General features: G+C 33.8%; 1 protein-coding gene across 5 annotated transcripts; it reads right to left on the reverse strand.

Annotated features, from left to right (window-relative positions):
• Positions 1 to 15,102: 15,102 nt before the first annotated feature.
• Positions 15,103 to 19,337, reverse strand: LOC107919193 (pentatricopeptide repeat-containing protein At3g24000, mitochondrial). Of its 5 annotated transcripts, none has more exons than XM_041109032.1 (5): positions 16,336 to 19,337; positions 15,976 to 16,136; positions 15,705 to 15,774; positions 15,527 to 15,620; positions 15,103 to 15,417 (listed from the first exon to the last, which is right to left on the reverse strand). In XM_041109032.1, exon 1 carries the CDS (start codon positions 19,241 to 19,243, stop codon positions 16,409 to 16,411), a length of 2,835 nt encoding a protein of 944 aa, XP_040964966.1. In that variant the 5' UTR covers positions 19,244 to 19,337; the 3' UTR covers positions 15,103 to 15,417; positions 15,527 to 15,620; positions 15,705 to 15,774; positions 15,976 to 16,136; positions 16,336 to 16,408. The 5 variants fall into 5 exon arrangements, with proteins under 5 accessions (XP_040964966.1, XP_040964964.1, XP_040964965.1 ...); XM_041109030.1 differs by having other exon boundaries at positions 15,902 to 16,136; XM_041109031.1 differs by having other exon boundaries at positions 15,103 to 15,620.
• Between the last annotated feature and the right edge of the window lie 52 nt (positions 19,338 to 19,389).

Below are 19,389 nucleotides of genomic sequence, written 5' to 3' on the forward strand. Positions count from 1 at the left end.
CAAGGGTAGTAATAATGAAACCACAAATTTTATATTTTTTTATTTTTGGTAATTTTTATTATTTTTAATAGTTTTTGGTAATTTTCTACAAATTTATATATTCCTTTTATATTTTTGCAATTTTTTCATAAATTCCTTATCTTTTATATTTGTTTAATTTCAAGGCTAATATAATAAAACAGCTAGTTTTGTAATTAAATAAGTCACTAACTTGATTTTAATTTATAACTAAAAATATTTAAAACTTTTTAACTAATTTGTCTTTTATGTTGTGAATTTGATAAGAATACATAACACCATCACTCTTTTTAAAATTGTATGTTCACGTTAAAGTATAAAATTTCTACTGCCTCGTTAAGAAATTAAAAGACTGAAATTTCAAAAAAAAAACTTTAATATTAAAATCAATTATTTTTATAGACAGAAACCATAACCACAAAAAGGTGAATTGTCAGAAAATTTCGCTTTTTTTTTTAATATTTATCATATTAGACCTTTTTTAATATTCGTGGAATTAGGCCGATTTTTTAAAACACGCTAAGTTAGACGCGTTTTCAGCATACTTTGCAAGAAAACACGTTGAGTTGGACACATTTTCAGTGAATGTTGCAGGAAAACACTACTAGTTAGACGCGCTTTCTTGCTTTGTCAGTAAAACACTTCCAACTGGATGCGTTTTTCCCAATGGCTATCCCAAACGAGTGAATTCCAACAACTACTTTCCACCCCCAACAGTAAAAAAAAAAAAAACCTATTTGAAACCCCTCAATTCCATTTTTTTTTCAATTCACTCTCAATTTCTTTCAATTCTCTCAAATTTTATAAAAATTGTCTTAATAATTTTTTATTTAATTTTGTATTATGAAATTTAATCATTTTTTAATTCTTAATGGTCAATTTTCTTATTCGTTTGGATGACAAACACATTTCAGTCTTCTAGTTGCAAATGGTAAAAAGAATATTTATAATATTTTTAATCTAATTTAATTTCATTATTAAATTGTTATATTGAAATTTAAAATTTTGTATGTTTTTCTTTTATAAGTAGGTGGAAGATTGAATTTTGGAGACATATATTAAACAGTCTTGACGCAATACCCGTGACAACACACGTATGCGAAGCGGTATATTTCTTGATAGTCCATAACCCCGTCTTTTTCTTCATAGAAGCCATGATTTTCCATGGACATCTACTATCTTGCATTGCACATTTCGCCTCGAATTTCTCTGATCGAGATTTAACAACGTAGAAGTTTACTCACACTTCATTGCTACGACAAAAGCATCTTTAAAGGAGAACTCATTCTCCACTTCTAAATCATCAACATCCAACAAAGAACTCGCATGGTCCGATTCTGTGTGGGAGTTCTGAAAACACCAACCCACCTTTTGCTGAGAGGTCTACATTATGCATATGGGTCGGAGGTGAGTATGCCTTGAATTGTAGATCTTCTTCGACGGCTTCATTCGTACCTTCATCGTCTGAACCCCCATCTTCTGGTTCAGTTGGAACCGGTTCTGGTTTAGAAAATAATGCAATTTCTAAATCATCCAGCCCAGACTCCTACATTGGATCGTCATTGGTTTTAGTGTCCTCTTCAATCTCAACCCATCTAGCATGTCCAAGGTTGGATGTCCCTTCACCGGTAGAGGTTGTAGGGAGTACATCATCCGTTCTTGTATAGTTGTTGGTACAACCAAAACCACCTGCAGATTGTCCACCGGTGGAACTTAATGTCATACCCCTGTAAGTGTTCCAGACGTATAACATCAGACTCTCAAAGTTGAAATCAAAACTACTAATAGAGTGTCATGTCAAGGTGTTGACTGCCTATAAATGAGTTATCGTTTACAGAATAAATATAACACCAAAAATACAAGAGTTAAGAATGACGGTGTCCGTAAGTGCACAGGTCAAACTGTAATATAATTTTACAACGAAATACCAGAAGTATTCTAAGAATCATACCCAAAGGAGGATGAAATAAATAATGAAAAATGTTTTTTACAATAATAAGTCTAAATAGTAGTAATTATTTCCTATATACTATTAACCATAAAAATAGATTAAGAACAATAAAAATAAATAAACAACGAAAATAAATAAATAAAGAAAAATAAACAAATTAATTAAATTGATAAACCAATCAGGAAGATTAACTCGTTTCATGGTTTGTAACTAACTTCGGATTAAGGTTTTGAGATGGATTAGTAATCGATTAACTAATTATTACCTCTCGGTCTCTAATTAACTAATTGATTGGTTGATAATATTCGCTTATCTCCCGACCTCACTTTCTCAGCCAAGATAATTACGATTTACTCAATTTGACTTATCTTCCGACTTGTTCTAGCTTATGATAACTTATTAGGGTTGTCAAGCCTAACAATTTAAAAACACATAATTTATACCAACTAATCCTTCTCGAAAAACCCCAAATTCTTTGTTAATCACATCCTCATCCACTCGTTAATCTCCCCTAAGATATTTAGTCACTCATGTTTTTCATAATCCCAACTTCGATTGAACAAACCATGTGAAAAACAAAACCAACTCGGACAAGAAAAGAGATTTGAATAATTGTAGATTGAATATAAAATGAGGAACGAAATAGCAAATCTCTCGATTGAAATAAAATTATAATCGAATACTTTAATTAAATAAACACGTTATTGAATCAAAATTGATTCAAGAAGAAAAACAAGAAAGTTATGAAAAGTCGAAAAGAAAATAAACTACAACTGCTTTTAAACTACGAGTGTAACACCCCTTACCCGTATCCAACACCGGAATAGGGTACGAGGCATTACCAAAACACATACACTTGTAAACGTATTTAACCGAGTTATAAAATTTCATCAAAATTAAAACTTTCAAAAATAATTAACATGTTTCTATAACTTTTCACAATATATCCTCAAAATATTATAATCATAATAATTAGGGCCTGCGAGACCCGATACATACTCATGCAATTTAATGCTTCATTTCCATTTCATTCAATTCGCAATTTCTCATGCTCATAATTTAAATCATATCACTAGAAATTTCCATTTAATTCACGTACAATTCAATGACATCAAATTCAAAACTAATACGTATTTACCATTTAACTCAATGTTTATTGATTATACCATTCAATAACACATTTATGAAATTCTCAATTTAGCAATGAAAATATCACTTTAGTTTGAATAACAACATCGTCCTGATATAAATACACTACCACTTATCCATTTACTTTAATTCTTTTGGGCCCATTTGTCACTTACCATCCTTAATCAAATTAGAGAACGGTCACGGAAAATTGAGTACTTCACTTTCACTTTGCCATAGTATAACTATGGTCTTACGTATGATCACTTATTACTTGTCCCTGATCAGATAAGTGTAGCCACCTATCACTTTGTTTCTTGATCAGATAAGTGTAGCCACTTATCACTTTGTTTCTTGATCAGATAAGTGCAGCCACTTATCACTTTGTCTCTTGATCAGATAAGTGTAGCTAAAGCTATCACTTATCACTTTGTCTCTTGATCAGATAAGTATAGCCGAAGCTATCACTTATCACTTTTCACTTGTCACTTGATCAGATAAGTATAGCCGAAGCTATCACTTATCACTTTATCACTTGATCAGATAAGTATAGCCGAAGCTATTACTTATCACTTTCCCAAAATTTTGCATTTGTTACAATTTAGTCCTTTTTGTTCAATTAATTATCGGAACTTTAAAATTTCTTAACGAAACTTTAATACTAACTTTTTAACACTCCATAAATATTTATAAAAATATTTATGGCTCAGTTTAAAATCCCCGAGGTCTTGATACCTCATTTCTATTCTAATTATTTTAATATTTATTTCTAGTGCACTATTCACTATTTCAAAAATTTTCCTAACTTCATATTTAACTTATACTTACTAAATTAATAATATTTTCTACCCATTTGTCGAATTTAGTGATCTCGAATCACCGTTCCAACACCTCTGAAAATTCAAGCCATTACATTTTTTTTCGTCGGATTTGTGGTCCCGAAACCACTGTTCTGACTAAGCCTAAAATCGGGCTATTACAACTCTCCCCCCTTTAGGGATTTTCGTCCCCGAAAATCTTACCAGATGGTAGGTTAATGATTTACTTCCACAGTATATTTCAAATTCGCACATGATTTTGGATTTTCATATCTTTTACAGATAATCACATAGATTCATAAGAAAATCAGGATAGCGATATTTCAGCATCTGAAGCTACACAAAGTATCGAAAAATTACAATCCATATAAAATGATATCCTTTTTGATAATCTGAGTAGTTTTCAGAACTATCAAATATTTCTCTCTTTTTATATTGTCCTCATTTTCTAATTCATTCACTTTTCCGACCACATTATTATTCTTCCGTACACGAACTTCTGTAACACTACACTCGTAAGCTTATTCAACCAAAATCTCACAAATTTCATTGTAACATTTTACTAATATGGGGGTGAGTGTAGTAAAGCCTCAAATTTATCTTACACATAAATGCGCATAACACATACCATCACAAATAGCCAATTCATTACTAAGTTCACATTCTCAAAGCATTTAATAAACATTTGCTTTTAATCACTTTTGTTCTCAACACAAAATTCTAACTCAAATCACTAATTCACAATCAAAATTTCTATATAGCATCATAATCCAAATATCATAACTCATATGCTTGTATAATTATAACATTCATCAAATAAAAAAAATGTTTTATTCTTTGATCCATACTTTTATGAGTTTCAACTCATAATCAATACATTTTCACTCAAACATTTTAGTATTTATTTCTATACTATTAGAATTAACTCAGTTGAAAAACATATCTGTCTCATCAAGATAATTTTCGTCATAGAACAATACTGATAAGGGGGTGATGGTGAAGTCATAAATCTTTCAACTTGCTCTCATAGATACATATATATATATGATTTTGTATTCATCATCAATGTAATACCATCAAAACCACGTAATTCATTCCAAGCAAATTAACACATCTATTTATTACAAATGTTTTCTGTCACTCACAATTTCACACAACGAATTTACTTACTCAAGCTCAATGTTAATATCTAATTAAATTCCAATACTTGGCTTCTATTTTACTTACCGACATTTGCCAAATTAGAGAACGTCTTACGGAATTGAGTACTTCGTTTTCTCGATGCCATAGTCCAACTATGGTCTTACACGTAATCACAAATCACATACCGATGCCATAGCCCAGCTATGGTCTTACACGAAATCACATATCACTTACCGAAAGTACTCATTCCTGCGTTCTACTCAATTTGACTTCCAATTCAATTTTTCATACTATTATAATATTCATGGTTTAGACATAAAACAAAATATCTTATTATCTTTAATTTAACAATTGAACATAAGATTCTATCATATGAACATACTAATTTCACTTATTCAAGCAGATGTACATACACACGTTCCATCTATTTAAGTAAATTTGCTTATCATATTCACTTAATCAAATATGTTGAGCACATAGCATTATATAATCACCAACATACTTGGATGAGCTTATCACAACATAAACTTTTTTTTTAACTTATAGTCATCTCTTTTCATACATGAACACATCCATATCACAAATTTTTATACTTACCTTTCCAAATTCCAACATAACGTGAGCATATTTCATTTATCTCAATATCATTTTTAGCATTATCGAAAATAGCTCGATTGAAAATCATCTCTATCTTAACAAAGCAATTTCGTTAGAGCCTGGAGATATCACATCATCAAGAGTAATAACGTGGCATGTATAGCTAGGCTCACATATGCTACGTTTGGTCCGAGAACCGACTAAACCGTAGCTCTGATACCACTAAATGTAACACCCCTTACCCGTATCCAACACCGGAATAGGGTACGAGGCATTACCAAAACACATACACTTGTAAACGTATTTAACCGAGTTATAAAATTTCATCAAAATTAAAACTTTCAAAAATAATTAACATGTTTCTATAACTTTTCACAATATATCCTCAAAATATTATAATCATAATAATTAGGGCCTGCGAGACCCGATACATACTCATGCAATTTAATGCTTCATTTCCATTTCATTCAATTCGCAATTTCTCATGCTCATAATTTAAATCATATCACTAGAAATTTCCATTTAATTCACGTACAATTCAATGACATCAAATTCAAAACTAATACGTATTTACCATTTAACTCAATGTTTATTGATTATACCATTCAATAACACATTTATGAAATTCTCAATTTAGCAATGAAAATATCACTTTAGTTTGAATAACAACATCGTCCTGATATAAATACACTACCACTTATCCATTTACTTTAATTCTTTTGGGCCCATTTGTCACTTGCCATCCTTAATCAAATTAGAGAACGGTCACGGAAAATTGAGTACTTCACTTTCACTTTGCCATAGTATAACTATGGTCTTACGTATGATCACTTATCACTTGTCCCTGATCAGATAAGTGTAGCCATCTATCACTTTGTTTCTTGATCAGATAAGTGTAGCCACTTATCACTTTGTTTCTTGATCAGATAAGTGCAGCCACTTATCACTTTGTCTCTTGATCAGATAAGTGTAGCTAAAGCTATCACTTATCACTTTGTCTCTTGATCAGATAAGTATAGCCGAAGCTATCACTTATCACTTTTCACTTGTCACTTGATCAGATAAGTATAGCCGAAGCTATCACTTATCACTTTATCACTTGATCAGATAAGTATAGCCGAAGCTATTACTTATCACTTTCCCAAAATTTTGCATTTGTTACAATTTAGTCCTTTTTGTTCAATTAATTATCGGAACTTTAAAATTTCTTAACGAAACTTTAATACTAACTTTTTAACACTCCATAAATATTTATAAAAATATTTATGGCTCAGTTTAAAATCCCCGAGGTCTTGATACCTCATTTCGATTCTAATTATTTTAATATTTATTTCTAGTGCACTATTCACTATTTCAAAAATTTTCCTAACTTCATATTTAACTTATACTTCCTAAATTAATAATATTTTCTACCCATTTGTCGAATTTAGTGATCTCGAATCACCGTTCCAACACCTCTGAAAATTCAAGCCATTACATTTTTTTTCGTCGGATTTGTGGTCCCGAAACCACTGTTCCGACTAAGCCTAAAATCGGGCTATTACAACGAGGGTTTTTTGAAGGCGTCTAGGATGACTTGATTACATTCAACCCTTAATGTCTTATTTATAGAGGTGTCAACAATTCATATTAGGTGTTTGGCACGTCCTAGGTCTTCATATAAGTTTGATTGCGCAGACAAAAATTACCCCAAAATACTTAGGCAGCACGTCGGCCTTATGTCGCACCACACACCTTGCATGGTGTGACACGACACCCAAATACTATCTTGTCTCGTTCATTTTGTGCTTTGATGTTCAGGAAAGCTTGTACATCATTCGACCCTTACTTCTACATCAATTGGACCTTTATATATCCATCTTACATACTCAATTAAACCAATTAGCACAATCTCAGGCCCGTGTCAGCCTATTGGGTCACAACACCTACAAACTGTGTTAAAAACTCTTATTTTTATTAACTTTCAATCCTAAGGTCTAATTATTGAAAACGTTGTCGAAACCATTTTTTTATTTGAAAAATGGAAATCGATTTTGAAAATGGAGTCGCCACCAATCTTTTATTGGGGTGTGAGCAGGTCACCTTAAAAATGATTATAGGTCTGCGAATTTTTAGAAAAAAAGTTCGGGAGTCGGTTACGCACAAGGAAGGGTTAACACCCTCGTAACGCCCAAAATTGGTACCGAATTAATTGTTTAATGTCTTAGTGTCAAAACTTGAAAAGATTTTTAAATACGATCCCATGAAATGAAAGCTTAAATAATTGAATTGGCTAAATAGAAGGACCTATTTCAAAGAGATAAATCGCCACCTCAGTAAGTTAGAGTGCAACAATTCAATCTTCGGAATTAGATTCGTCTTTCCTTTTTTAAATTTTTAAAAAATCATATGTTTTAAGAAGGATATTTGATTATTTAAGCCAATCGAGAAATCGGAATCCAGTAAGTTAGGGTTCAATTTCTCGAAATTCTTAAACATCAAATATTGCCTTTATTTTAAAATCGAGACAACAAAATGTCATATCCAGTAAGTTTCCAACATTTTGAAATCTTAAGAACTTTATTTTAACAATTGTATGGTTTTAATAAAATGAACACTTGATTATCTAAATTCATCGAGAAGAATTGAAGCCCAATAAGTTAGGGCACAATTCTCTCGAGAACTTATGAACACTAAGTTTTTTTAGGAGTTATGAAATAAAATGATTATAGTGCTTTAATAAAATACAACTCTTACAAATGAAACATGATTGAATAACAATACATATAATGCAAAAAAAAATAGCAATATAAATTTACACTAAGGAGCAATCAAGCATGTAATACATCAACATTGAAAATTAAGCATCTAATAAATTAATAATCAATTTTCTAAAGATACTTTGATTAGAAATAAAATAAAATAAAAATATAGTTAATATGAAAATTTAAAAACAATTTGATAATAAATAACCAAAATAAAGTAAAAGAAATAAATAACTTTTAGAAAGAGAGTATTTATGCATTAAAAAAAACTTTATAATTCGAAATTAATAATATATTTTATACACACATGTATACCAAAAATAATTCCATATAAATTATATATACATATATATATAAAAGAACCATGTAATATTATTGTGAAAATAAAATTTGAGTTATATTATGAAATACATTATTTAAAAATAATAAGTAATATATCAATTTTTTTATAAAAATATATCAAGAATGATGGAAACAAATAATAATATATCAAGTTGGAAAATATATAAAAGTGTACAATAGAAATTTTGAAATAATGTTTAATAAATTTAAAACATATTGATAATAATAATTTGAAAGAATTGTGTATTATATCTTAAAATTATATTAATAATCAGTTTGAAAACAATATTAAGTCAATATTAAAATAATATTAAAAATAACGGATTAATATAAGAATTGATTTATTTTAAAAAAATACTTTTGAAGGCAAAATTAAATATGAAAAAAAATTTTAAATTAACAACAATAATTATAATAATATCAACAAATTTTAAAATCGAAGCTTAAATAAAATTAGTATAAAAAAGGAAAATAAAATTAAATAAATATACAATAGACTCAAAATATTGGTGTATAATGAATTTAAAAATATAAAACAAGCTAAAATAATAATTTATTACATTTTAAACTATAATAATAGTAAATTTAAACACTATCAAAATCAAATATTACAAATAATATTAAATTTTATAATATATGAAAGTAGGATTAATTACATTTAAAAATATTATTGAATTAAAAAATGAAAACTAAATTTGCATTAAATTGAAACCTATTTCAACGTTGAAGGACTAAATCAGCAATTAAACGCTAAACCTGAATAATCAAAATCAATCGCAGAAAACGGTGTCGTTTAGGCTTGGATCCAAATGAAAACAGAATTAAATATGTAGTACAAATTAAAAAAACTGAAGAAAATTAGATTGAAACTACATAAAACATAGAGTGACTCATTTCGCAAATAGACCGACGGAATCCTGCCCCGGGTCGGGTCACCGTGCAGATACCAGCGTCATACCACGCCGTTTTGAGACCACAAGGCCCGGCCTCAAACGACGCCGTTTCTAGCTAGACATAAAAACTAAAATAACCCTAATTTAAACACTCTTCTTCCTAAAAAAAAAGAAAAGCAGAGACTTAAAATGAGAAGATCCTCGGAGTCACATTTTGGAACCTACTGCTCATGGGACCTTCAACCCTCGCTCGGCTCCAATTGTGACGGAGCGAACGACGGTCAGGTAAGTTCCTCGCTCTTTTTTCTTTTCTACTTCAATATTAATCAATGAACAAAGGAGCAGAAAAAAAAACAAAGAAAAGATTAACTATCACCTTTCGAATTTTTCTTTTCACTGAAAATGAGTTTTTTTGTATTCAATTTCTCTGAATGCGTAATTTTTTACAGTCTATTCTTGGATTTTTATAGCCTGATTTTTTTACAAGAGAAAAAGAAAATAAAAATAAATAAAAGGAAAATTGCCCCGTCCTTGTTATTCTGTTATTTTCTTTTGCTCTCATTTTCGTGTGTTTGCTTGCAGGTACTCGGCTAGCCTAGAGGCGCATCTGTGTGGAGATGATGCACGCGCCTGGTGATGATGCACGCGCGAGGTTTGTTGGATTCATCTACGGCGCTGAAGCAGGGGTCTACTGCGGCTTCACCAGATTAGTCTAGAAACCACTAGGGTTTCTGATTTTGGGTTGTTTGAGCTTGATGTATTCGGGTTTAGGCTTGGGTAATGTATTTTGGGTTTGGTTATTTAATTTCTGGTATGTAATTAGGTGGTGTATTGGGCTGACTAGGTTGAGTATTAGGAAATTTGGGTTGGGCTTGGGTAATGTATTTTAGGTTTGGTTATTTAATTTCTGGTATGTAATTAGGTGGTGTATTGGGCTGACTAGGTTGAGTATTAGGAAATTTGGGTTGGGCTATTTTAGGCCTGCTGTTGTAATGAAAAACTGGACATTTTATTATTATTTATTTTATATATTTTTCATATCTGGGTTTTAATAGTTGGGCTCGGGCCGGGAAAAATTTGGGTATTACAGCTGCCCCTCTTTGCTCGTTGTTGTGTAACGGGAACGGAGCAAAGACTTTAGAAATGACCAATTTTGCCCGGTCGTGTTGGACCTTGGTGCTCTTCTTCTTCGAGTTGCCTCATTCCATCCTACTGCATCTTCAGAGGTATAGGAATTGGTGCTTTGATCCACTCCACTGCAATATCAGGGAGATAGGATTTGTAACTCGTAACTTTTGGAAAGTAAGATTCGTCATTGTAGCTTCAATCTTTTTAACTGCAATGTTGGGGAAGCAAGATTTGCCGTTGTGGCTTTAATCTGTTCTACTGCATCGCCTAGGATGTAAGATTAGCCGTTGTAGATTCAATCTTTTTAATTGCAATGTCGGGGAAGCATGATTCGCCATTGTGGCTTCAATCTGTTCCACTACACCACCTCGGAAGTAAGATTCACTGTTGTAGCTTTAATATTTTTAACTGCAATGTCGGGGAAGCAAGATTCACCGTTGTGGCTTTAGTCTGTTCCACCGCACCGTCTGGGAAGTAAGATTCACTGTTGTAGCTTTAATCTTTTCAACTGCAATGTCGAGGAAGCAAGATTAGCCATTGTGGCTTTAATCTGTTCCATTACACCGCCTGGAAAGTAAGATTCGCTGTTGTAGCTTTAATTTTTTTAACTGCAATGTCGGCGAAGTAAGATTCGCTATTGTGGCTTTAATCTATTCCACTGCATCGCCTGGGAAGTAAGATTCGTTGTTGTAGCTTTAATCTTTTTAACTGCAATGTCGGGGAAACAAGATTCACCGCTGTGGCTTTAATCTGTTCCACTACACCGCATGGGAAGTAAGATTCGCTGTTGTAGCTTTAATCTTTTTAACTACAATGTCGGGGAAGCAAGATTCGCCGTTGTGGCTTCAATCTATTCCACTGCACCGTCTGGGAGATAAGATCTGTGATTTTTAACCTATTCCACTGCTGACCAGAGAGATAAGATTCACAATCTTCAACCTATTCCACTGCTGACCAGGGAGATAGGACTAGTGGCTTAAATCTGCTTCCCTACTCCTGGGGAAGATAAGATTCGCCGTCTTTGATCTGCTCCACTACTGCTTAGGGAGATAAGATCTGTGATTTTCAATCTATTCCACTGCTGCCCAAGGAGATAGAATTCACCATCTTCAACCTATTCCACTACTGACCAGGGAAATAGGACTCACAATCTTCAATCTATTCCACTGCTGCCCAGGGAGATAGAATTGGTATCTTCGATCTGCTTCGCTGTCTATGAAGGAATGCAAGATCTGCTATCTTTAACCTGCTCTGCTGCAACCCAGGGAGGCAAGGCTGGTGTCTTCGATCTGCTTCACTGTCAGTATAGAAAGGCAAGATCTACTATTTTCAACCTACTCTACTGCAAACCAGAGAGGCAAGGCTGAAATCTTCGATCTGCTTCACTACTGCTTAGGGAGATAAGATCTGTAATTTTCAATATATTCCATTGCTGCCCAGGGAGTTTAGAATTCACCATCTTCAACATATTCCACTGCTGACCAGGGAAATAGGACTCACAATCTTCAATCTATTCCACTGCTGCCCAGGGAGATAAAATTGGTATCTTCGATCTGCTTTGCTGTCAATGCAGGAATGCAAGATCTGCTATCTTCAACCTGCTCCACTGCAACCAATGGAGGTAAGGCTGGTGTCCTCGATCTGCTTCGCTGTCAATGTAGGAAGGCAAGATCTGCTATCTTCACTGATCTGTTCTCTGGGGAACATGACCTATATAATGAATCTAATTATGCCTAATAATTAGGACGGCATGATCAAAATGAATCAAATGCTCCTAACTAGACATGTGTGAATGGTGTTTGCATGAATGCAGAAATTTTTTCGAGAATGATATTTCTTTATCCCTTAGGTTATCATTGCTCGAAGTTTATTAAGGCCTTAACAATGACGTGCTACAATGTCTTCTTGCTCGACTGGCGTTTTCAAAGAAACACTTAGTTAGATTGCCCTCACTATAAACCTCAAAGTTCAATCCATTGGGCCGCAAGATTTGTACCATCATTCTCCCACTGTAATCCAATGGTAGAAATATGTGGTTTTCCTTTAATCCTTTCCTATCACAATTCAAGGATACCGGATTTAAATCTTTCTGGTCCCTTACACCATTCCCAGGGTGTCGTACCAAAGTCTTATACTCAAATGAAGGCTTTCATCTTCGAGGAAACCTTTTCCTATTACCTAATAATCATTGCTTGCTTGTTTATTTAAGCTTTGTCATCAACATGACCTTCTTGTCATTTTGTTCAATCAATGTTTTTGACAACAAAATCCAAAGAGAAGTCCAAATTTAGACTCTTCCTTCTCAAATTCCCAACTTTTAAATTTGGTGCGTTCTAAACAATAGTCATGTTTCAGGTTTCTGTATTATTTAGAAACTTTTCAGAGTAATATGCAAAACTTCCTTTGTGAAAGTTTTATTAGTCCGTTAATCATTATTCCAATGCAACATGCTAGCAAAAAGGGTCATAACAATGGATAAGAATAAAGTTGGCTCTGAACATAGCTCGAAAGGAATAAATTATCAAAAATAGTAAAGAAGGATAACAAAGAAATTGATTGGGAATGTGTATCTTGAAAAAGAATGAAGTATTCCAAGAACAACAAATTCAATATAAATAGTAAGCAAATTGGGTCCCCAGATATCGCAGCTTGAACTTCTCTATACAAACTTTCTGAAGACCATTCTGAGTTTGAAATGTGTTTAGGAGATCTACAGTATTTTGTCGATGCCCCAAGATGTCGCCTACCCTTTCCTGTTGGTTCAAGTATAGCAAGATCATCATATGCCCCAATCTGATCAAAATTCAAGTTGTTCTGATCACCTCATGCCCCATTCTGATCAATATTTAAGCCACCTTTTTCGGGTTTTCAACTCAAATCCCCTTTGGTCTCAAGGCGCCCTTTGCGGGTTTTCACCTTGGCCTCTCCATTTTCTTTTCTTTTTTTGTTTTTGATTTATTTTTATTTTTTGAACTCAAAGCGCCCTTTGTGGGTTTTCACCTTGGTCTTTTTTTTAAGGAATCAAAGCGCCCTTTGCGGGTTTTCACCTTGATCCCTTCTCCTTCTTCAGGCGAAGTAATTCTTGACTAAATCTGAGTTTACAGGATATGGAAATTTTTACCATCCATCCTACTCAAGATCAGAGCTCCTCTGGAAAAGCCCTTTGGTATCCTTTTGTGTAAGAAAGATCTTTCTCAACACTAGGTTCCCTTCATAGAATTCTCTGAGACGAACTTTCTAGTTGTAAGCCAGCATCATTCGCCTTTAATAGATTTGACTCTGATAGGCGCAACAACTTTTTTATATTAAAATGTCTTTTTCCTTTAAATAAAATATTTTTACTTTATTTTTATTAAAAATATTTAAATATATATACAGGTCAAAATACAGTTAACGAGTCAAAATACGGGTTAAAAATACCCAAGACCAGTCACGCCTATCAGATAGGCGTCACTGGTCAAGCTTGATAGGCAAGCGCCACTGCCTCCCCCCTGCGCCCCTCTGCCCCGCACAAAAATATATTTTTGTTATTAATTATTATTTATAAATTGTTTATGTTTAGTGTTTATGGTTTTGGGTTAATATTTTGAATGAATGTAATTTTTTTTTATAATTATTTTAAAATTAATTTGTTAGTAATTTAATATTATGTTATATGTAATTATTTTAAAATTAATTTATTAGTAATTTAGGATTATCTTATAAATTATTGTGTTTAATTTAGTATTTGGTGAGTTTTTAATAATGTAAAATTATTTTTTTAAATAATTTTATAGTTATTTTGTTCAACCAGTCGCGCCTATCAGATAGGCTCCACCAATTGCGCTTACTAGATAGGCGCCACCTACCCCATACCATTTTTGTATCCGGGAAAAAAAAATACAAGCACCACGCCTATGAGAAAGACGCTGCCAATAAAATAATATTTAAAAAAATAAAAAATATTATAATATAAAAAAAGGAGGTTGCGCCTGTTTTAATTTTTTATATTATAATATAAAAACATACTATTTTCGTATATAATCCAGGTGGCAACCTATTTGAGTATTTAATTTTTTTTTAATTATTTAGGTAAATTAACTGACAAATAGTAAAGATTGCCAAATCCCCGCTGGAGGATGGAACAAAAATATGATGGCCGGAAACACTCGAAACAGTGGTTCCATACGCAACCAGATCTGGCATCCCACCCAAAAAACCAGCACAAAGGATGAAAGAAGTGTCACTCCTCAGGCCCGGTAGTGATTCAAGTATGAAGTGATTGAAAACTTCGAACTTCATGCAAATTCTGCAACTTTACTGAAGCAGAGAACAACATTTTAACCAATTGAAACGATACATCCGAACATACCAAATAATTTTATATATCAGTGTTAGAGTATATGATTTGGCCTACATTGCTTAGCACTCAAAGTTAATTACATCAAGGGCAAAAAATCATCAGTGTCTCTATCGGACACCACATTTGTGTTCCTTTCGTGTATAATCTGAGCAAACCGTGTTCTTGAAGGATAAATTAAGCCTTGGCGATCATGAAAGCAATTGTTGATATCCACAATTTTGGATTTCTCGATTTCGAGTAATTTTAAGACTTCTTGACTGAAGCATCCAAGTGAGCAGCAGCAACAATGTCGGATGGCAGAAGTTCTGATGTTCTGCTGTTTCAGTTCAACAAATTAAAACTGATAAATCCAATATGAAGAACTGTCATAGGAATGAATCTGGAGACAACAATAAACAAGAAGTTGTCATCTACAGATGAACCTCCAAACATGCAATGCAAAGGTGAAGCCAAACTTTATGGTCCGGTGATCTTGATTTGGGCAATCAAGTTTCATTTGACTTGCAGCTTGTTAAACTGTTGACACATAATATCAGTTGGTCAGATTCGAATGAACGAATTAATATTATCAGAATGCAAGGGATTTACAACTTCACCAACCTGCAAAGCCATGATGAATTTTCCGAGATATGGTTGTTTCCTGGAATTGAAATCAAGACCTCTACGGAAACTGAAAAGAGGATAAAGATCCGATAAATACTACACAAATAAAAGTAGCATGATGAATGAAAGTATGGATGAACAAAAGGAAGCAATGTAACACAGTATACCAACAAGAAACCTGAAAATTCCCATACCATGCACAATCATTCACTGCAAAATCAAACATTGAAAATCTAGTTGTCAATCTAATCACTTCTCAGCGACAGACCTTCGAGAAATTACAGGACCATTTGTATCACAAAGCAGCCTATAATTAGAGAATTATACTTCTATCCAACATTAGCCTTCATAGTGATGACCAATTACAGGAATTGGCTGCCTGTGACCTAGACCAGAAGCCATCATTTGAAAATGTGATACCTCCAGATCCTGCAGTGCTCAGTCAAAGATGACACAGCATCAGAATTGACAGGAACGAGACAGATTAAGAAGATTAGGGTTAAAAATTTAAAGGATGATTCAATTATAGAACAATACAAGCAAGTTAAGAAACAACCGTTAGCTATACAAGTTCATAATCACGTAACCAATGCCAGCGATAAGACGAAACGAGAGCATGAGCATTTACCGTCTAAACTCTGAAGTCCTGCAAACAAATTACTGAGCTAGAATGAAGTTTTTGTCAGATGGCTAGAGACAAATCAACAATAGTCTTGACATGAACAAATGCCGCTTTTGAAGTGATGGAAACAATTTGCATCACGAACAACTATCTCCTGTTTTATGACACCAGAGACAAGCTTCATAAAATCATGGCAGTCTTCACATATGTGCAAATTTTTGAATATCCGAATTGTTTTCACAGGGTTGATGCTAATAAGAGCAAAAGCAAGAGCTAATCTTTCATTATGATGAAAGAGCTGTTCTAATTTTTCATCATCACTGACATCATTGAGTATATGATCTGTCTTAGGCACATATCCTGCTAAAATAGACTTCTCGACAAGCTCCTTCAATTTTATATAGATCTCCCCATGTTTTGGATGAAAACCATCAGTGGACCTGAAGATGTGCACTTGACCATTGACCATCACCCAACTACACCCAGGTTCTTTCTTAACACCACAATGGGTCATCAATGCTCTGACTCTTCGGACATCCTCCCACCTACCCTTGGCAGCAAAAATATTTGCTAGTAATATGTAATGGGAGGCTATACCAGGATTAAGTTCGAAGAGTTTCTCTGCAGCACTTTCACCAAGTTTGTCATTTCCATGCATTCTACAAGTCCCAAGAACTGTCTCCCAAATCAAGGGATTCGATGTAACCTTCATGTCCTTGATAAAGCTTTCAACTTCATTGAACTTGCCAGCTCGACCTAAAATATCAATCATACAAGCACAGTGCTTAATTGTGGGTACTATTCCAAAAACATTGGTCAGGGAATCAAAGTACTCTTTCCCTTCATTTACAAAGCCCATATAACTACAGGCAGATAAAACTGCTATGAACGTAACCTCATCTGGCTCAAGGCCTTTGTCTAACATCATCCTAAAAGTTTCTAAAACCTTCAATCCTTGTCTATGTTGCAGGTATCCAAATAACATCGTGTTCCATGATACAGTATCTGTTGACACCATGCCCTGGAAAGCAGCTTCAGCTTCTTCTATGCATCCACAGTTAGCATACATATCTACAATTGAAGAAGATACAAACACATCACCTGAATTCCCAGCCTTAATTGCCATTGAATGAAGCAGCTGCCCGTTTTCCAACATCGCCATATTGGAGCAACTACTCAAACAGGTAGCAAGAGTGAAATTATTGGGCGTGACACCTTGCCTCTGCATATGATTGAAGCACTTGATAGTCTTCTCTGAACAATCACTTTGAGCATAACCAGCAATTAATGCAGTCCATGAAAAAAGATCCCTCTCAATCAATTGAGTAAAAAGTAGCTCTGCATCCGCCAAGAATCCATTTTTCGCATACAAGTCAATAAGAGATGTTCCCACTAAATTATTATCCTTTAGGCCATTCTTTATTATATGGGCATGCACTTGATGTCCAAATTTTATATTTAAAAGATTGGAACAAGATCTTAAAATGCTAGTAAATGTACAGATATCAGGCTTAAAACCTTCAGCAAGCATCTTGTGAAAGATACTTGGTCCTCGATCACAAGTTTTACCATTCTGAGATCCAGAAAGAAGAGAATTCCATGAAGCTGAATTCCAAGAACTCATTTCCTTAAACACCCGCCAACCATTTTGGACTGACCTGATTTTCATATACATTGCAATAAGTGCATTGCTCAAAATGATTTCAGATTCAAATCCATGTTTAAATATACAAGCATGAACGCCTTCACAATATAACCGATCACCCAAATTAGCAGCTACACCAGCAATAGAGGCAAAAGTATGCTGATTGGGGCTTACCCCTTTGCATCTCATTAGAGAAAACAACTCAGCTGCCTCTTGAATCTGGCCTTGCTCATCAAGGCAGTCAATCATTGCACTCCAGGCTACTATGTTGGGTTCTTGAATCCTTTTAAAAACCTTAAGAGTATCCTCAGCCAGTCCACATTTTGAGTACATATCAAGAAGGCAACAACCAACAAATTCATCATGCTCACACCCGGTCTTAATCACCAAAGAATGTGCAATCAAGCCCCATGTTAAGTTTACCAGGTACGTACAACTTTTGAGCACATTTGACAAAGTAAACTTACTACACCTCAATTCAGATTCCGTCATCCCTTGAAACAAATTCAAAATCTTTCCTGCATCGCCCTTTAGAGCATATCCATTAAGCAATGCATTCCATGATACAACATTCTTTTTATCCATGAACAGAAATACTCTCTCTGCCAGTTCCATCTGACCACATTTCGCATAAAGATCAACAAGAGAGGATCCAACAAAAACATCCAACAAAACTCCAACTTTAACACCTTCCCCATGCAACAATGTACCAAAAAACAAATCCAAACTCAAAGAACAAGCTTTCAAAGCGGTCACTAAGCAATGCCCATTTGGCAGAACCCCATCTTTCTTCATAGAACAATACAAATCCAACACATCATATCCATAACCTTCATTAACCAAACCAGAGAACAGAGCGGCCCAAGACACAACATCTCTTTCAGGCATTCTATCGAGCACTTTACAAGCATATCCAAAGACCCCACGTTTTGCATAAGCATTCACTAAAGAGTTCCATAAATGCAAATCAGGGTCAATCCCATTTTTTATTATCTTCCCATGAACAGCTTTGGCTGAACTCAAAGACCCTTTTGATGCACAATCATGTAGAATCTTAGAGTAAAGCTTTAACCTTTTAGATCCTTCAAGCTTTGTTTTTTCTTTTAAAAGTGGGACTTTTAAAGATGGGTTTATCTCTTCTGTGGCAACATGGGCAGTAAAAGAAGAAACGAACTGAAATGAGGCAAAAAGCAACCTCCTGGGGAATTCAATGACAAGACGGTTTTTTCTTGTGGACAAACATCGAAAAACAAGTGATTGAATAAGCATTGAAACAAAATAAAAAATAAAAAAATAGCTTGGGGTTTCAGATTTCTTTGTGTAAAGATATCGAGTTTGAAGCTTTTATCTCGCTGTTACTTCAGATGTAACTGGGCTGGGCTACTCACGCAAGTACGAAGTATCACTCGAAATCT

This window comes from Gossypium hirsutum, chromosome D13 (assembly GCF_007990345.1).
Source record: "Gossypium hirsutum isolate 1008001.06 chromosome D13, Gossypium_hirsutum_v2.1, whole genome shotgun sequence".
NCBI lineage: Eukaryota > Viridiplantae > Streptophyta > Magnoliopsida > Malvales > Malvaceae > Gossypium > Gossypium hirsutum.